General features: G+C 28.2%; 4 protein-coding genes across 6 annotated transcripts; all 4 read left to right on the forward strand.

Annotated features, from left to right (window-relative positions):
* Positions 1-201: 201 nt before the first annotated feature.
* Positions 202-1402, forward strand: LOC106447811. Its single transcript, XM_022718937.1, has 3 exons — positions 202-471; positions 557-772; positions 1304-1402. Exons 1-3 carry the CDS (start codon positions 202-204, stop codon positions 1400-1402), a joined length of 585 nt encoding a protein of 194 aa, XP_022574658.1.
* Positions 1403-1491: 89 nt separating this feature from the next.
* On the forward strand, positions 1492-4019 carry LOC111215311. 3 transcript variants are annotated; one of them, XM_048778317.1, is made up of 7 exons: positions 1492-1843; positions 1938-2125; positions 2358-2444; positions 2556-2822; positions 2912-3130; positions 3292-3438; positions 3549-4019. In XM_048778317.1, exons 2-7 carry the CDS (start codon positions 1961-1963, stop codon positions 3927-3929), a joined length of 1266 nt encoding a protein of 421 aa, XP_048634274.1. In that variant the 5' UTR covers positions 1492-1843; positions 1938-1960; the 3' UTR covers positions 3930-4019. The 3 variants fall into 3 exon arrangements, with proteins under 3 accessions (XP_048634274.1, XP_022574491.1, XP_022574492.1); XM_022718770.2 differs by having other exon boundaries at positions 1493-1843; positions 1927-2125; XM_022718771.2 differs by having other exon boundaries at positions 1754-1819; positions 1927-2125.
* An 8478-nt stretch (positions 4020-12497) lies between these two features.
* On the forward strand, positions 12498-15355 carry LOC106447814. Its single transcript, XM_022718939.2, has 6 exons — positions 12498-12677; positions 12952-13038; positions 13134-13400; positions 13498-13713; positions 14133-14279; positions 14393-15355. The coding sequence occupies exons 1-6, from the start codon at positions 12498-12500 to the stop codon at positions 14771-14773; spliced, it is 1278 nt and encodes a 425-aa protein (XP_022574660.2). The 3' UTR covers positions 14774-15355.
* Positions 15356-16226: 871 nt separating this feature from the next.
* On the forward strand, positions 16227-17017 carry LOC106449105 (SKP1-like protein 1A). Its single transcript, XM_013890913.3, has one exon. The coding sequence runs from the start codon at positions 16422-16424 to the stop codon at positions 16899-16901; it is 480 nt and encodes a 159-aa protein (XP_013746367.1). The 5' UTR covers positions 16227-16421; the 3' UTR covers positions 16902-17017.
* Positions 17018-17494: the final 477 nt, after the last annotated feature.

The following is a 17494-nucleotide window of genomic DNA, read 5'->3' on the forward strand; positions in this document are numbered from 1 at the left end:
GTTGTATTTACCAGAGCTCAGACGGGGAAATAATCGATTGCATACTTATTGCGAAGCAACCAGCTTTTGATCATCCCATGCTAAAATACCATACGATTCAGGTACTTTTTTTGTCCTTTCCCTGAGTTTATTATTGCATGGCTTACGTACACTTATCACATATATCATTATAGTATATGGTAAAAATAATATTGAAAATAGATGACACCTAGTTCTTATCCGCATGAGGTTTTAACTGATGAAGACAATGCTCCATCACCAAGCAACGATGAAGAACAACCAGAAAATATATCTCAGTCTAGGCAAATGGCAGGAGAGTGCCCTGAAAACACTATTCCAATCAAAAGAATAACAAAAGAAGATCTTCTCAGAGTAGATAATATCAAAAATTACGGGAAAAAATCAAATATCTCTCGGCCTTATCAGTTATATAACCCGATTGATATCATCTCAGATAATAATGACCACGAGGTATGTGTATATGTGCACTTAAATCATCAACATTTCTTCATCACATTAAAACCTTAATTTGTTAAACTATATGATTTTCTTGTAGTATGCTATCGCATATGTTAATGGTGGTCCTTACCGCGGAACGAAAGCACAGATAACCGTATGGAAACCGCGGATAGAAGCAGGAGAATCCAGTTTATCACAGATATGGATCATTGGAGGCAAATTTGGTCCTGGTTTGAATACTATAGAAGCTGGTTTGCATGTCAACCCGGATCTATATGGTGATTCCAATCCTCACTTTTTTATTTACTGGACTGTAAGTTCTCACAAACTAGTAATTACATTTTTGTGTGTCCATATTATTTTAAGAAATAGTTATCACCTAATTTTAGTTATTTTTATGAAATGAAATTTGTAATGAGTATATATATATATATATTGAGAAACAGAGTGATGGCTATCACAAAACAGTATGTTATAGTCTCATGTGCTCATGCTTTGTTCAAATTAACAGAAGAGTCTCCCCTGGTGGTGTGTTTAACCATATCTCCACCTATAATGGTCCACAATTTATACTCACCATACAAATATGGAAGGTTGGTTTAGTTAATTACCAAAAATTAAATCATATATTTTTTACAACATACATGTTTTGGTTTGGTCTTTTTTTTTTGAATGAATGCTAAATTTATTCATCTCAAAACCTTTTGTACAATAAATGCATCATTGTTTGGAAAAGAATGATACTAACTCAACTTCTGTACAAGATTAACTATAAGCTATCGACTTCCAAACCAAAGCTGCATAGCAGTTTGTAGTCTTGAACGTTCTGCCCTGTTTATTGAAGAGATGCGATTTCGCACTTGCTTATCAATTATTGAGAGTAACAGAGGAGCTGACCACTCGGCCATTTCTCTCCTGCCACACCGAGTATACTGCTGTTTGAAATGCATACCGAATCAGGAAAGTTGTTGTTGCATCCGTAGTACCCTCAGCCACAATACTCAGAATCGGATTCCAATTGTTAGAGAACCGAGAGGCTAACAGCCTACCCACAGTATGTTTTGGTTTGGTCAAAGGTGGAGATTGTGAAGAATTGACCTTGTTTGGTTTGGTCAAACATACTTGTTTGGTTTAGTCAAACATACTTATATTGTTTGGTCAAACATACTTGTTTGGATCAAGTTGATGGAGAAAAAAGAAGAAGAAGAGAGAATACATTGGGTTAGCCAAAAAAGCCCATTTGGTTTAGAGATTATGAGAATGTTTATGGTTATAAATATCCTATCTTAAACTATCTATAACCTAAGCCACATTGAAGCATCTCTATCTCTCTAAAGTTTTTTCTTGAAATAAAGAGCTTGTAATTTTCATATTATAGTGAGGGGTAAAAAATACCTCCCCAAAAATAACGGTTCGAAGTCGTGAACAGGCTGAATAACTTGCTTGTGCTCTCTTTTTTGTGTTTAGATTATCCTCAGCCAAATCAAATTCAGTACAAGTCATGCATGTCCGTTCCTTGACGATGAAATCGGTTGTGAGATGTCTCCTGGTTGTGCTAACGGTGATGGTAACGAATATAGTGGAGCCAATAGCTGGAAAAGTCAAAAATCAACAGATTGAACTCAGGCTTAAGCAACTCAACAAGCAAGCTCTTAAATCCCTCGAGGTATATATAAAACGAATATAACTTCAGGAAAATAAAAATATTAACGTGCGTAGTGTGTCAAAAGAATAGTTCTAACTTAAAGTTCTTACTTCTTATTTACAATCTTGACGTAAAGAACCAAACTATATTAGTGTTTCAAAAAAAGAAAAGAACAAAACTATATTTAACTAGAAGTCTGCAACAGTTTTCTTACCAATATGTTTTTTGTTGCATTATCCGTTGTATCCATCAGAGTTCAAACGGTGAAATAATTGATTGCATATCTATTGTGAACCAACCAGCTTTTGATCATCCCATGCTCAAAAACCATACGATTCAGGTTCCGTATTAACTACTTTTTGTCTTTTCTTTCTTTGAGTTATTATTTCATGACTTATACGTACTCTGACATTTATCACTATAATATATGGTAAAAATAATATTAAAATAGATGACACCTAGTTCTTATCCGCACGAGGTTTTAACCGAAGAAAACAACGCTCCAACACCAAGCAACGACGAAGAACAACCAGAAATTACAGTTCAGCCTTGGCAACTGGTAGGAGAGTGCCCTGAAAACACTATTCCAATCAAAAGAATAACAAAAGAAGATCTTCTAAGAGAAGATAATATAAAGAATCACGGGAATAAATCGAATATCTCTCAGCCTCATCAATTCTATCACCCGAAGGATATAACTAACTATAGTGTCCACGAGGTATGTGTATACACATGCATTCAAATCATCAATACTTATTCACATATTAAAACCTTAAATTTGTTGAACTATATGTTTTTTTTTTGTAGTATGCGATCGCATCTGTTGATGGTGGTCCTTTCCGCGGAACGAAAGCACAGATAAACGTGTGGAAACCACGAGTCCAAGAAGTAGGAGAATCCAGTATATCACAGATATCGATCATAGGAGGAAAATTTGATGCTGGTTTGAATTCAATACAAGCTGGTTCGCATGTCCATCCGGCTCTATATGGTGATGACAATCCTCATTTTTTTATATACTGGACAGTAAGTTCTCATAAACTCTTTCTCAAAAAAAAAAGTTGTAATTACATTTTTTGCATGTTCATATTTTTCTTTTAATATTACCTGATTAATTTTTTATTTTTTTTGTAAAATGAATATATAGTGACTAACTTTTTTTTTGATAAATAAAATAATAAAAACAGAGAGACAATTATCAGAAAACAGGATGCTACAATCTCAGGTGTCCCGGCTTTGTTCAAATTAACAAAAAACTCACCCCTGGTTATTTGTTAACGCCCATCTCCACCTATAATGGTCCACAAGTTAAATTTACCATAAAAATGTGGAAGGTTTGTTTAGTTAATAACCAAAGAAATTCTTATATGGTGGCAGTACATTATTAGTATACATCAAATTTATATTTTTTACGAATCAGAGTTTTTGTTATTATTTTTCTTAGGATCCAAAGACAGGAAACTGGTGGTTACAATTGAATGATCAAGAGTTGATAGGGTATTGGCCAAAAGAGATATTCACAAACCTTGCAGATGAAGGGGCAAGCGTAATTGAATGGGGAGGTGAAGTGGTGAACAAGAAAAAAGACGGACAACACACAACCACTGAAATGGGAAGTGGACACTTTCCAAGTGAAGGATTTGGAAAAGCAAGTAGCTTTGAAGTCATCAAAATCATTGATATGAATAATGGTTTAATAGATCCGGTTAAAGTTAAAACTGTAGTGAGTCGACCTGCTTGTTACGATATTAAAACAGGTTATGATAAGACATACGAGGTTTTTTTCTACTATGGTGGTCCTGGTCGTAACCCGAATTGTTCTTAGATATTTCATATTTATATGTAATCTAAAATAAAAATTGTTAAAGTTGTATTGTGTTCCGGATGGTTGTGAATGTAGACCAAGACTATTTCATTCTCTAGAGTTTATAGTTATATCTAAAAACTAAGTTTGATTATAACTTTTGGTTTGTCTTCTTCTTTCCAAGTTTGATGCTCCGTTGGCCTCTTGACTTCAGGTCATAGATGCTGCAAAGGACATAAAAAGCGTGTTTTTCTAATCCAGTAAATGCAGTACTGTATAGAAGAAGTAGAAGAAGTCAGAGATGCTTTACCTTGATTAATGTGAAATTGTATCATACTGCATTTTTAGAAGAAGACCGCTCACTTAAGATACAAATGTTGATGAATCACTCGAAAACCATAAAGTGTGGCTAGATTTGTAATTGTTGTAGTTGTTTATCGAGACAACACACATGGAGTCCATGAGCGTCTGGATTTGTAGACAAACATTAGTGTCAACTGGCAAAAAATAAACGCCAGAAGATGCGAACTGGGTCGTATCGACACTAGAGATTGACGCAATGGTGAAGCGTCAACAACAGAAATCTGAGAAATTGAAGGAGACAAACAAAGCTTTGGTAATGGAAACTAGGGGTGGGCACTTTACATACCCGAACCCAACCCGAAAAATCCGAACCGAAGTAGCAATATACCCGAACATGTATTAAATTAAGAGAGATTGGATATCCGAATCCGAACGGATAAAATTCGAACCCGAATGGATATCCGAAGATAACCGAACATATATATATTTATACTTATATTTCTAGATTATATCTCTTTTAAAAAAAATATTTATATTGATGTTATACATACTTTAAGATATAAGTATATATGTATATTGGAGAAAATGATTTCATATTAATTTAAAATGCATGTCAAATTTTTTGTTTCATGTATTAACAAAAGTTACATTCAAAGTTTAAAAACAATACCCAAATTAATATTTATTTGTTTTTGAAATATTATCTCCAAACCTATTAATCGTTCAATCTATAAAAAAAATAAAAATAACAGTTAAGTCAAATCTTTACTTTTAAATACAAGAAACTTAAAAAATAAAAAAAATTATTATTTTTTAAAATCTAAATATCCGAACCTGGTTCAAAATAACCGAACCCGACCCGAAGTACATAAATATCTGAACGACTTCTCTATCTCTATATCGATATACCCGAAAATCTGAAATATCCGATCCGAACCCGAACGGGTATCCTAACGCCCACCTCTAATGAAAACAAAGCGTACATGTTTGGGTTTGGTCAAAGGTGGAAAGTGTGAAGAATTAACCAAATCAAATCAATTTTGGTCAAATGGATGGACAGTAAAAGAACAAAGAAGATATTGGGTTAGGAAAACAGAAGCCCATTAGGTTTAGACTTTAGAGAGAACAGATAATTTATGATTATACTGAATTTTCATCAAAGCAACGAGGGCGCAGATTACTTTCTGTTGACAAATTTATTAAAACACACTGGATTTTAATCCGCGCAGTATTTAAAAAAAAAAGTAATGTATTTGTTTTTTTATGTTACTATTTAGGATTGGACAAAAAACTCGAATTCGAAGAATCGAACCGATCCCAATCCGAATAAGTAGTACCAAATCCGAACCGAAATTGATTAAATATCTGAATTATTCAAAATTTTAGCATTTGAAAAACTGAAACCTAATCCGATCCAAACTGAAATATTTTATTAATCCAAAATAGATTTATATACTTATATATATTAATTATTTTTAGATTTAATATATATAAAAACATCCAGAATATATATGATACTTTTAAGTTCGTTTAAATACTTAAAAATATATATAAATAATAAAACGTAAATATCTAAAATGGTTAAAATATATTCAAAACTCCAAAAATACTTAAATCATTATTAATTCTCTATTCAAATATTTAAACCAAATCAGTTTAAATTGGTTATCCAAATCCGAACCGAATCTTCAAAGATCTGAACCGAACATGAAATCCCGAACATACTCGAAAACGAACCCGAACGCCCACCCCTAATCACTATATATATTTTATATATGTCATCATAGGTTACAAAAATATGTGTTATCATATAATTAATCGTATTTTATATGTACCATCAACTAAGTTTTTTTATAATTAATAATATTTTATACGTACAATCATATACATAATCACATATATTATATTTTTAAATTTCAATGTGAAATATAAAAACCGTAATTTAAGTTGGTGTTTGAAATTAGGCTTTGTGTTGTATTTTTCTTATATATTTTGAAAACATTTTTATAATGGTTATTGGAAAATATGTTAGTAAAAATAAAATTTTGAATATATGTATATTTTTAATGAATTTTTGGTATAAATCAATTTTAAATTATTATTTTGTTTTGAATATGTATATCAAGTAACATAAACCCATTACTTTTTAATACAATGTAATGGACTTTTAATTTTTTTAATAGCATAAGTCCATTACTTTTTTTTTTCCTAACTTACTTGACATCCATGTTTCCAAACAGCACTATCTTTTTTTAATTACTATCTATCTTTGCAAAAAAATCTTAAAGTACTTCTACTTTAATAAGATAGATTACTTTTTAATACAATGTAATGGACTTCCAATTTTTTTAATAGCATAAGCCCATTACTTTTTTTCCTAACTTATTCATATTCATGTTTCCAAACAACACTATTTTTTCGAATTGCTATCTATGTTTCCAAACAAAAGTTTAAAGTACTTCTACTTTAATAAGATAGATGTTTGTTCATTAATATACTAGCCTGGGCATTCATTTTTTCGGTTTGGTTTTCAGTTTAGTTCAGATAACAATATTAGGAACACGATAAAATTTTGAATTCAATTGAGTATTGGTTCGGTTCCCATTCGGATAATTTCGAATAATTCAGGTATAATCACATTTTTTTTGAATTTTTGGATAAATAAAATAATTCGGATAAAAAAGTTTCGGATGATTTTGTTCTATCAAAAAATTAAGATAATTTTAAATATTTCAGATAAAAATAATAGAATAATCCAGTTTTTGGCTAATTTGGGTTATAGTTTGATAATTTTAAAACTAAATATTATTAATAATTTTAGATATGTAAACTATATTTTGGATATTTGGGTTGCCTTTTTGGTTCTTGGTTTGATTTCGATTTAATTTTTTTTGTTCTATAGATATAGGAACCATTCAGATATATGTGAATATTGATTCGGTTCTAGTTTTTTTGTTTCATTTCGATTTTCGGTTCTCGGTTCATATGTCGGCCTGGATCTGTTTGTAAAATCTGTATTATATTTTATAAATACCTGATAACATTTTATTTTAATGAGAGATTTAATAAAACATTAGGACTGTTTTCATATCAAAACACTACAAAAATCCTCTTAATAATTATAAAAATATTCTGAGTATTTTGATGTTTATGAATTATGACTATGAATTTTAATTAGTTTTTATTGATATTATATAATTAAATACGATCAATATATTAACTAATATATTTTTATATACTGGAAATATTTAGTAAATAATGAGAAATTGGAGGGATGTTCTTAAAGTTCTTACATATTTAATAAGTTCCCATCATCTCTGTTAAAAGAATATTCAGGTTTTAATATTAAAGATTTTAATGATCTCAAATGTAGATTTGCTCCCATTTATTTTCAAAATATAAGATTTTCTCTAATTTACTTTTAAAATATTTTCGAATTTTAAGCAAATGTTTAAATTTGGCACAAAATCTTTCATTCTCAATATTTACAAAATTTTATTTTTTCCTATTTATTTTCCAACTAAAATTAATATGTTTAAATTAAAAGTTAAAAATATCTCTTGCTAGTTTAGATCTTTCTATATGAAAATGTGAAATTTTAAATATATTGAATAACGAAAAATATAGTGTAAAACAATATTTAATTACAATCTACATAGACTATAAGTACTGGACGGTAAAAATAAGAAGATTATAAATTATGATTCATAGGTAATGTCGTATAGTATGTGAGGATCAAAATGATTTTCTGTGCGCCGGTGTCAATTATATTATGAAACATATAGTTATGAATAAAATAATTAAAAGTGATAACATGTTTGATGATATATGTATTGATAATACGTGATTTAGTAATTTTTTTTTTTTGATGTAGTAAATTACAGTTTAATTGTATTGATATGTGTTCACTCGAGAATTATGTATTCATGGTGAGGTTTTCTTTTGATAAAGTATTTTTTACGTTGAACATAACATGTAATGATAGTTTACATTTACGTTGTGTGCCTTGTGGGTTCCAAATCTTGATACGTACAAATCTTGGTTCATTTAGTCTGATAGCTTACGTTGTGATTTGTTATAATTTAAATTATACGCGATATTTGCGCGCATGCACGGATTAAGTTTTTATAATAATGTTTGTTTATTAAATAATTTTAACATTTTGCAACATTACAATCTTGATCGATTATAAAAAGACGAATACAAATATATCATCGTTTATAAAGATTTATGTATTACATCTCATTTTAATTATTTTTAATACTTCATATTCATATGCACAAAAAATATTAAGTTTTACGGCTGACACAAATCACCAAAACCAAATAGACAACATCGATTATCTAATGACGAAAGAGAATTAGGTTTTCTGCTCTCAATTTGTTTACTATTGATTCTCCATAAGTGATTTCATTTTCTACCTCTATAAAATTGTGCTTTCGGTCTCGTCTTTGTTTCATTGATATGAGTTAATTTTTTTTTAACTTCTTCTATGAATTTGGTGAATTACATAAGTGTCAATTTAAAAATTTGGACATTTGTAATAATTAGTTTCACTTCAGATATATATATAAAACTCAAAATTTTGAAAAAAAAAAATCACTGGCAAACTGTATTAACAGGTTAGTGTTCAAATCTAATATATCAAGCTATTATAGAATATAAGTGCAGATTCTAAATATAATTGTCTGTCTAGTATATATATTCACGAGCTCGGTCTAAAAATCATCAAATTATAGAACAACAAAAAAATTTCTTATTTCACCCGTTCATATAATATCTAAATCCAAACGGATAATATTCGAACCCGAATGAATATCCGAAGATAACCAAACTTAAGTATACTTAATCCTATATTTCTAGTTTACTTCTCTTATTTTATTCAAATATTTATATTAATGATGCCTATTGCTCAAAATTAGATAATATACATATAATTATAGATAAAATTATTTGCTACTCACTTAAAATACATATCAAGTTCGTGTTTCTTGCATTAACAAAAATTGTATCTAAAATTTCAAAACAACAACTAAATTAGTGTCTTTCTATTTTTAAAGTTTTATCTCCAAACCTATTAATAGTTTAATCTTTTAAAAATTAGAAAACCAGTTAAGTTAAAATATATTTTAAATACTAAAACTTAAACAATGAATTTTTTTTTTTTCAAAATTTAAATATCCGAATCCGGACCAAAATATTTGAACCCGTACATAAAATATCTGAATCCGACTTGAAATGTAGAAATACCCAAACGGGTTCTATACCTTTATACTGAAATACTCGATACAAATCCAAACGTGTATCCGAACGCCCACCCCTATGATATATGATCATGTGTACCTTGCTTGAACAAAAAGAATTAAACCATTGTTCACAAAATTTTCAATTTGAGACTTTTACCATTTATAGTCATTTTTAAAAATTCAAAATATAACATATAAGAAAAAAATTAATTTTTTTTTATTATATGCTTAATGTGATTGTTTAATTTATTTTAATAGTATAAAATTAAACAAAAAAAGAGAGAGGTTAGAAAATTTGTTATTAAATATGTATTATTCATAATAATTAATTGTCATATATATGTTAACTATATTAGGTAATTCTGTAGTTTTTATCTAAAGAAAGAAAAAATATGCTTTTGTACACTACTAATTAGTTTGATAGTTATTTTAATAAAAAAACATAGTATATGTTTATATAGACCAACTTATTTTTCTAACAATTTTAATAATCATTCTCGTGATGACACATAGCTACGAAAACATGTTGTAATGTTTCATGATTAATATATAGGGGATATGTAGAAATGAAAATATTATAAATATATAAGTTATATTTTAAATAAATTTGTACTAATCACCTAAGTAAATAAATAAGAAACTATAATTTTAAGATTTTATAAATTATAAGCATTTAGAAAATATGAAATCCTGATAGATAGCAAACAGAAAATATGTTTAACAAATAACGTTTGATTACCATAACCTAACTGTTTATACACTTTCTAAATGAAATGAAAAAAAAATGGTTTTGAAAAATGAAGAGCATGACGTGTATAGTTTAGATTATAGTTTAGGATAAAGTTTGTTTATCTGTTTCTCTTTCATAATGCATGTCCTTTTGTCTGCGCTAAGCCAAAGTTGATTAGAAAATAACGTGGGGGAAATGGTAAAGTTAAGAAGAACCGTATAAACGAATACTATAAATTCGGTACGTTGTTTTCCGTACAGAGTATATCCTGCGAATATGAGGCCGTATAAAGCGTATTTTAGAACAGTGTTTTAATAGAATTAAAATCTATACTATTATTCGAAAAGTGAATTTGCTTAGTTGTCATTTTTTTCCATAATTTTAGAGAATTTTGATTATTTATCATGTTTCAGTAATTTTTAGCTGAATCAGTAGTTTATTAATTTGGATAATATTATTATTTTAAATTAAGTATTAGTAAATGTTAGGATATAATCTATACTATAAATCAAGATTATCTATATTTTTGAGTAATTTTTTTATATTACAGTTAAATAATAGTATAAATAGAATATGTAAGGAAAATTGCCACAAATAGCACATTCATAGTACCACTTTTCATATTTACACTAACCACTTTTACCATTACTTTTAATGAAGAAATTTAGTATTCTAATAAATATATAAATAAAGTCTTAAAAATATATAAAATTTATAAAAAATAGTTTCAAACATAATTTTCGTTTTTCAAAAAGGAATTTGAAAAAAAACAATTCGAAAAAAAAAATTTATAAAAAAAAATTTATAAAAAATTTCGAATTTGAAAAAGTATAATTCGAAAACATAAATTTTTTTTTTACTTTTACCTTTTATTTTAATTATTATTATTTTTTATTTAAATAATGATTTATTATATATATAAATAGCAAGGGTATAAGAGTCTTTTGTCACTTAATGAAGAATGTATTTTTGAAAATATCTCCTTAGTGGCGGTAAAAATAAAAAGTGGTACCATGAAAGTGGTAAACATGTAATTTCCCCAATATGTAAGTGATATTTATCATAATCTATCTTATATTATAACAATATGCAAATGCTAGTACGTAAAAGATATAGTTAACTAATATTATATATAATTAATATTTGTTGTAATCTATTTTATCTACATTATTATTTGCAAAGTGATTTTTCGCATTCGAGCTCTCACATTAAAAGTTATAACGGTTAAATAGTTGTATCCTTAATGAATAATTAGCTTAGACATTAGTTAAACAAAAAATGTTTACAATAAAAATAAAATTTACCAAAAAAAAAAACATATTATAAAATATATATATAGTTAGTGTATATCTCAATGCTCCGTTGATGCAATAGTGTTATACATATTTTAATAGGTTATTTTATGAACTTATATTATCAAGATAAACATGTTGTTACGGTTTCTATTTTCAATATGTTCTCACAAACATCATTTTGTATACATTCTTTTATTAAGTTTAAAAAACAAAGATGTGCAGTTATATGTTAATGAAAAAATATTTTTGTAAATAATTCATTATATAATTAATTAAAATGAATTTCACATAAATAATATTAGATTTATAAGTTATATTAGTTAATTTCTTATAAATTATATAATAATTTTTTCAAAATAAAATATATTTTTAAAAATAAGATAATTATTATATATTGTTGTTATCTGGAAATAATATTTTTAAAATTATGATGTAAAAATATAATTAAAATTAATTGAGAAAGAAATTTGAATAAGGATATTTTATAAAATATTTTTAATATGTGAGTGTTTTAAAAATTTAATACAATAATAAATAAATATATATATTGATGAAATTTCATATATTATCATACTGGTTTTTGAATTAATAAATTATAAACTAATAAGTATTCGTAAAAAAATTATACCCGTATGTGCGAGCAAAATACTTAGTAATAAATATTTATGGAGTTGTTTTATTGTTTATTTAAAAATGAAAGGTATTGTCACTGTTGTAATATAGGAAGAAGATCGTTGTAATATAGGTAGAAGATCAAGGGAATCTAAAAATAAAGATCTTCTGTTTTAATTGTATTTGTATATACCATATCGTAAACTATCTATAACGGAAAGTTTTTATTTGTAATCTTGGGATAAAGAGCTTGTAATTTTCAGACTATTGTGAGGTTAAGAGAAAAGATCCTTCTCCAAAATTAGAGGTTCGAAGCTGTGAACTGCGTGAACAAATTGTTTGTGTTGTCTATTTCTTTTGCTCAGATTACTCTCATTTTTCCAATTGAAATTCTGCACAAGTCATGCCTGTCCGTTTCTTGACGCTGCATTCGGTTGTAAGATGTCTCATGGTTGTGCTAACGGTGATGGTAACAAATATAGTGGAGCCAGTGGATGGAAAAGTCAACATTTCTGGTCAACAAAAGCAAGCGATTGAATTCAGGCTTAAGCAACTCAACAAGCAAGCTCTTAATTCCATCGAGGTATACATAAAACGAATATAACTTCAGGAAAATAAAATAATCAACGTGCGCATTTTTTTATAGTATCAAAAGATTTGTTCTAACTTAAAGTTCATACTTGTTAGAATGGGGTCTATAGTTTTAATATTGACTTCTCATGATCTAGTGTTTACATGCCATCATATTTTATCTACAGTCTTGTCATAAAGAACAAAATTATATTCAACTAAAAGTCTAAAACAATTTTCTTATAAATGTCTTTTTGTTTCCTTGCATTATTCGTTGTATTGATCAGAGTTCAAACGGAGAGATAATTGATTGCATATCTATCGCGAAGCAACCAGCTTTTGATCATCCCATGCTCAAAAATCATACGATTCAGGTTTTTGTTTTTGTCCTTTCTTTCTAGTTATTATCTCATGACCTATACGTACTCTGACATTTATACTACAATATATGTTTAAATATTGAAAATAGATGACACCTAGTTCTTATCCGCATGAGGTTTTAGCTGAAGAAAACAATGCTCCAGCACCAAGCAACGACGAAGAACAACCAGAAAATATAGTTCATCCTTGGCAATTGGTAGGAGAGTGCCCTGAAAACACTATTCCAATCAAAAGAATAACAAAAGAAGATCTTCTAAGAGTAGATGATATTAAGAATTACGGGAAAAAATTGAATATCTCTCGGCCTCATCAATTTTATCAACCGACGGATACAAGTGTCGATAATGGCCACGAGGTATGTGTATAAATGCATTCAAATCATCAATACTTGTTACTGTTCATCAGATTAAAACCTTAATTAAATTTGTTGAACTGTATGCTTTCTTTTGTAGTATGCTATCACATATGTTAATGGTGGTCCTTACCGCGGAACGAAAGCACAGATAAACGTATGGAAACCGCGGGTAGAAGCAGGAGAATCCAGTATATCACAGATATGGATCGTTGGAGGCAAATTTGGTCCTGGTTTGAATACTATAGAAGCTGGTTCGCATGTCAACCCGACTCTATATGGTGATGATAATCCTCGATTTTTTATCTATTGGACAGTAAGTTCTCATAAACTAGTAACTACATTTTTGCGTCTTCATATTATTATTATTATTATTATTATTATTATTATTATTATTATTATTATTATTATTATTATTATTATTATTATTATTATTATTATTATTATTATTATTATTATTATTATTATTATTATTATTATTATTATTATTATTATTATTATTATTATTATTATTATTATTATTATTATTATTATTATTATTATTATTATTATTATTATTATTATTATTATTATTATTATTATTATTATTATTATTATTATTATTATTAATATTATTATTATTATTATTATTACTATTATTATTAATATTATTATTATTTAAGTATAATTACCTGATTCTTATATAAAGTGAATTTGTAATGACTAGCTTTTTTGATATATAAAATAATAAAACAGAGGGACAATTACCAGAATACAGGATGCTACAATCTCATATGCCCCGGCTTTGTTCAAATAAACAAAAGACTCACCCCTGGTTATTTGTTAACACCCATCTCCACCTATAATGGTTCACAATTCAAATTTACCGTACAAATATGGAAGGTTGGTTTAGTTTTTTTTACAAAAAAAAATCTTACATGGTGGCAGTACATTATAGTATACATCAAATTTATAATTTTTACAAATCAGAGTTTCTTTGTTATTATTTTTCTTAGGATCCAAAGACAGGAAACTGGTGGTTACAATTGAATGAGCAAGAGTTGATAGGGTATTGGCCAAAAGAGCTATTCACAAATCTTGCAGATGAAGGGGCAAGCACGATTGAATGGGGAGGTGAAGTGGTGAACACAAAGAAAGACGGACAACACACAACCACTGAAATGGGAAGTGGACACTTTCCAAGTGAAGGATTTGGAAAAGCAAGTAGCTTTGCACTCATCAAAATCATTGATATGAATAATGGTATAATAGATCCGGTTGGAGTTCAAACATTAGTGAGTCGGCCTACTTGTTACGATATTAAAACTGGTTATGATAAACTATACGGGGTTTTTTTCTACTATGGTGGTCCTGGTCGTAACCCTGAGTGTCTTTAGAGATTTCATATCTATGTATACTCTAATTTGCTAAAGTTGTATTGTGCTCCGGATGGTTGTGAATGTAGACCAAGTCTACTTCATTCTCTAGAGTTATTTAGTTATATCTAAAAACTAAGTTTGCTTATTACTTTTTGCATGTCTTCTTCTCAAATTTTTCAAGTTTGGTTATCACCTTTGGTTATGGATGGGAATGTGTCTGGTGGAGAAAAAGTTTAGAACTTAATTAACATAAATTAGGAAAACACTGATACTGGTAATGGTTTCATAGTATAAGATGGGAGACAAACTCGTTGCATCAAGTCAAGAAGGAAAGGAACCAACTGTCAGATTTTATCATCAATGAAAGCGTATGAAATTAATGTATTCATGTATTAGAGATTAGGCATATCACCAAAGTGGCTGGTGGACAAATCTAATTGGTTTCCATGGTTTACTAAAGTTTATTAGGGAATCCTAGTTCAATGATGGGTTTTTAAAAGTCTAAACTAGATTGTGTCGGGTGGTTATTTTTATTTTTACACACATAAATATTATTTTATACATGATTAATTCTACATAATTTTAATATATACCATATTACTAATTGTTTAATATAACATTTTAAAAGATAAAAATTTTGTTTTTAAAATAAACACAAAATTAACTAAATATTTAAAAGTTTTTTGAGTAAAAAATAAAATGTACATATATGTTATAAATAAACACGAAATTAATTAAATATTAAAATTTTATTTTAATGAATATATTTATATTGTAAATGGAAATATATGAAATATTTTATTCAAATACAATTTCAGATAAAATATAGAAATATCTATTTAATTCATTTATTTTAAAATAATCTGATTAATTTAAATATTTATAAGAAAATAATCATTTAAATAACTATCTATGGGTGGTCCAAAATAAATAAAAAATTACACATAAATTAAGTCATGGCTTCTGTTTTAATAGTATAGATTCAATAATTATTTAATGATTCTAAATTATCTTTAATATCAGTGTTATCGGAAATTATATTTGTAAATTATACAACATAGATTTTAACGCCTGGTGTTTTTAATTAAGATTTATGCTATCAAAATCTAATGTTATTTAAAATTAAATGATGTTAGAAACTAATATTATAATTTAACTACAATTTTAAGTACTGTATTAAAATATAATGTTATCAAACTATTCTGTAAAAAAAACTGTATATAAATCTATTTGAAATAAAGTCCAATGGATATTTATGAGTAAATTATTAAAAATAAATCCAATGTATATTGAAAAGATTTTATAATTTGCACGCATAATTTCACAAAGATAATAATAAAAGTTTGATTATAAGAAATTTAAAATTTTGAAAAATCTATAGATAGACTTTAATACTATAAATCCTGTAAATACGGATCAACATATCTTAAATATGAGTATTAAAAAAGTTTGAAAAAAAAATTATTGACAAATTACCTTTTCCTCAAAGCAGTCGAGAAAAAAAAAAAAACTATTTCCGTAATAAAAAAGGAGCTGCTGGTGACCTCACCGACTCCAAAAACTAGGGCTTATAAATACAAACAAGCATCGGCTCATAACTTCATTCACTACCTTAACCATTCAATCAAATTCTTTAAGAGAAACTCGCAACACACAACAAGCCAAGATGTCAAAGAAGATCATGTTGAAGAGCTCTGACGGAGAATCCTTCGAGGTGGAAGAAGAGGTTGCTCGTCAATCACAGACTTTAGCAAATCTCATCGAAGACAATTGCGCCGATGGCGAGATCCCGATTGCGAACGTCACAAGCAAAATCCTCGGCATGGTGGTAGAATACTGCAAGAAGCACGTCGTGGTGGTCGATGGAGGTGATGATTCATCTTCCTCCTCCACCTCCGAGGAGGATCTCAAGAAGTGGGACGCTGACTTCATGCCAATCGATCAGTCCACTATGTTTGACCTGATCTTGGCTGCGAATTACTTAAACGTTGCAAGCCTGCTTGATCTCGCTACCCAGACAGTTGCTGATATGATCGCAGCATGCAAGGATGCTGCAGAGATTCGCGCAAAGTTTGGCATCGAGAATGATTTTACACCAGAGGAAGAAGAAGAGATTGTCAAGGAGAACCAATGGGCTTTTGAATGAAACCCTAACTAGTTTGTTTGTTTTTATTTTATTTTTATTATAAGGATATAAACCAATGGTGTTTTGCTATGGAGACAATCTTTAGTTAGATATTAATATATGTTTTAGCAATTTTATGAGCGATCTTATCGAAAGTCTTTCGTTTATGATCAATTCTTGAATGTTCTATTGCATCTTCTTTTTCTTATCATATCTTCTAACCAATGGGCTTCTTCTTGGTTTTAGTGTTGACGTAGGAATGTAGGATGAGAATATGAAACAGGATAAAAACGCGTTTTGATTTTCTGATAGGTTAAGTTGATTTATATCACAATCACTCATATGTAAAATTGTCATATGATTCAATTCAACATTCTAAATCAAAATTGTGAAAGTTGTATTGTGTTGTGCTGCGAATGGGTTGTTAGAAACGAATTCTAAGACGTATAATCCAACGAAACAATGTCTATGGCTAACAATGATGAGTTCAGATAGTAACTAAAACTTTTAGAATATCTAAGTGACTGAGAGATCATACGTTTTAAGTTTTGTTGGATTTTCAGAAAGAGTTGAATTACATGCATGAATTGTTATATTCAAAAAAAAAAGAATTA

This window comes from Brassica napus, chromosome A4 (assembly GCF_020379485.1).
Source record: "Brassica napus cultivar Da-Ae chromosome A4, Da-Ae, whole genome shotgun sequence".
NCBI classification, from domain to species: domain Eukaryota; kingdom Viridiplantae; phylum Streptophyta; class Magnoliopsida; order Brassicales; family Brassicaceae; genus Brassica; species Brassica napus.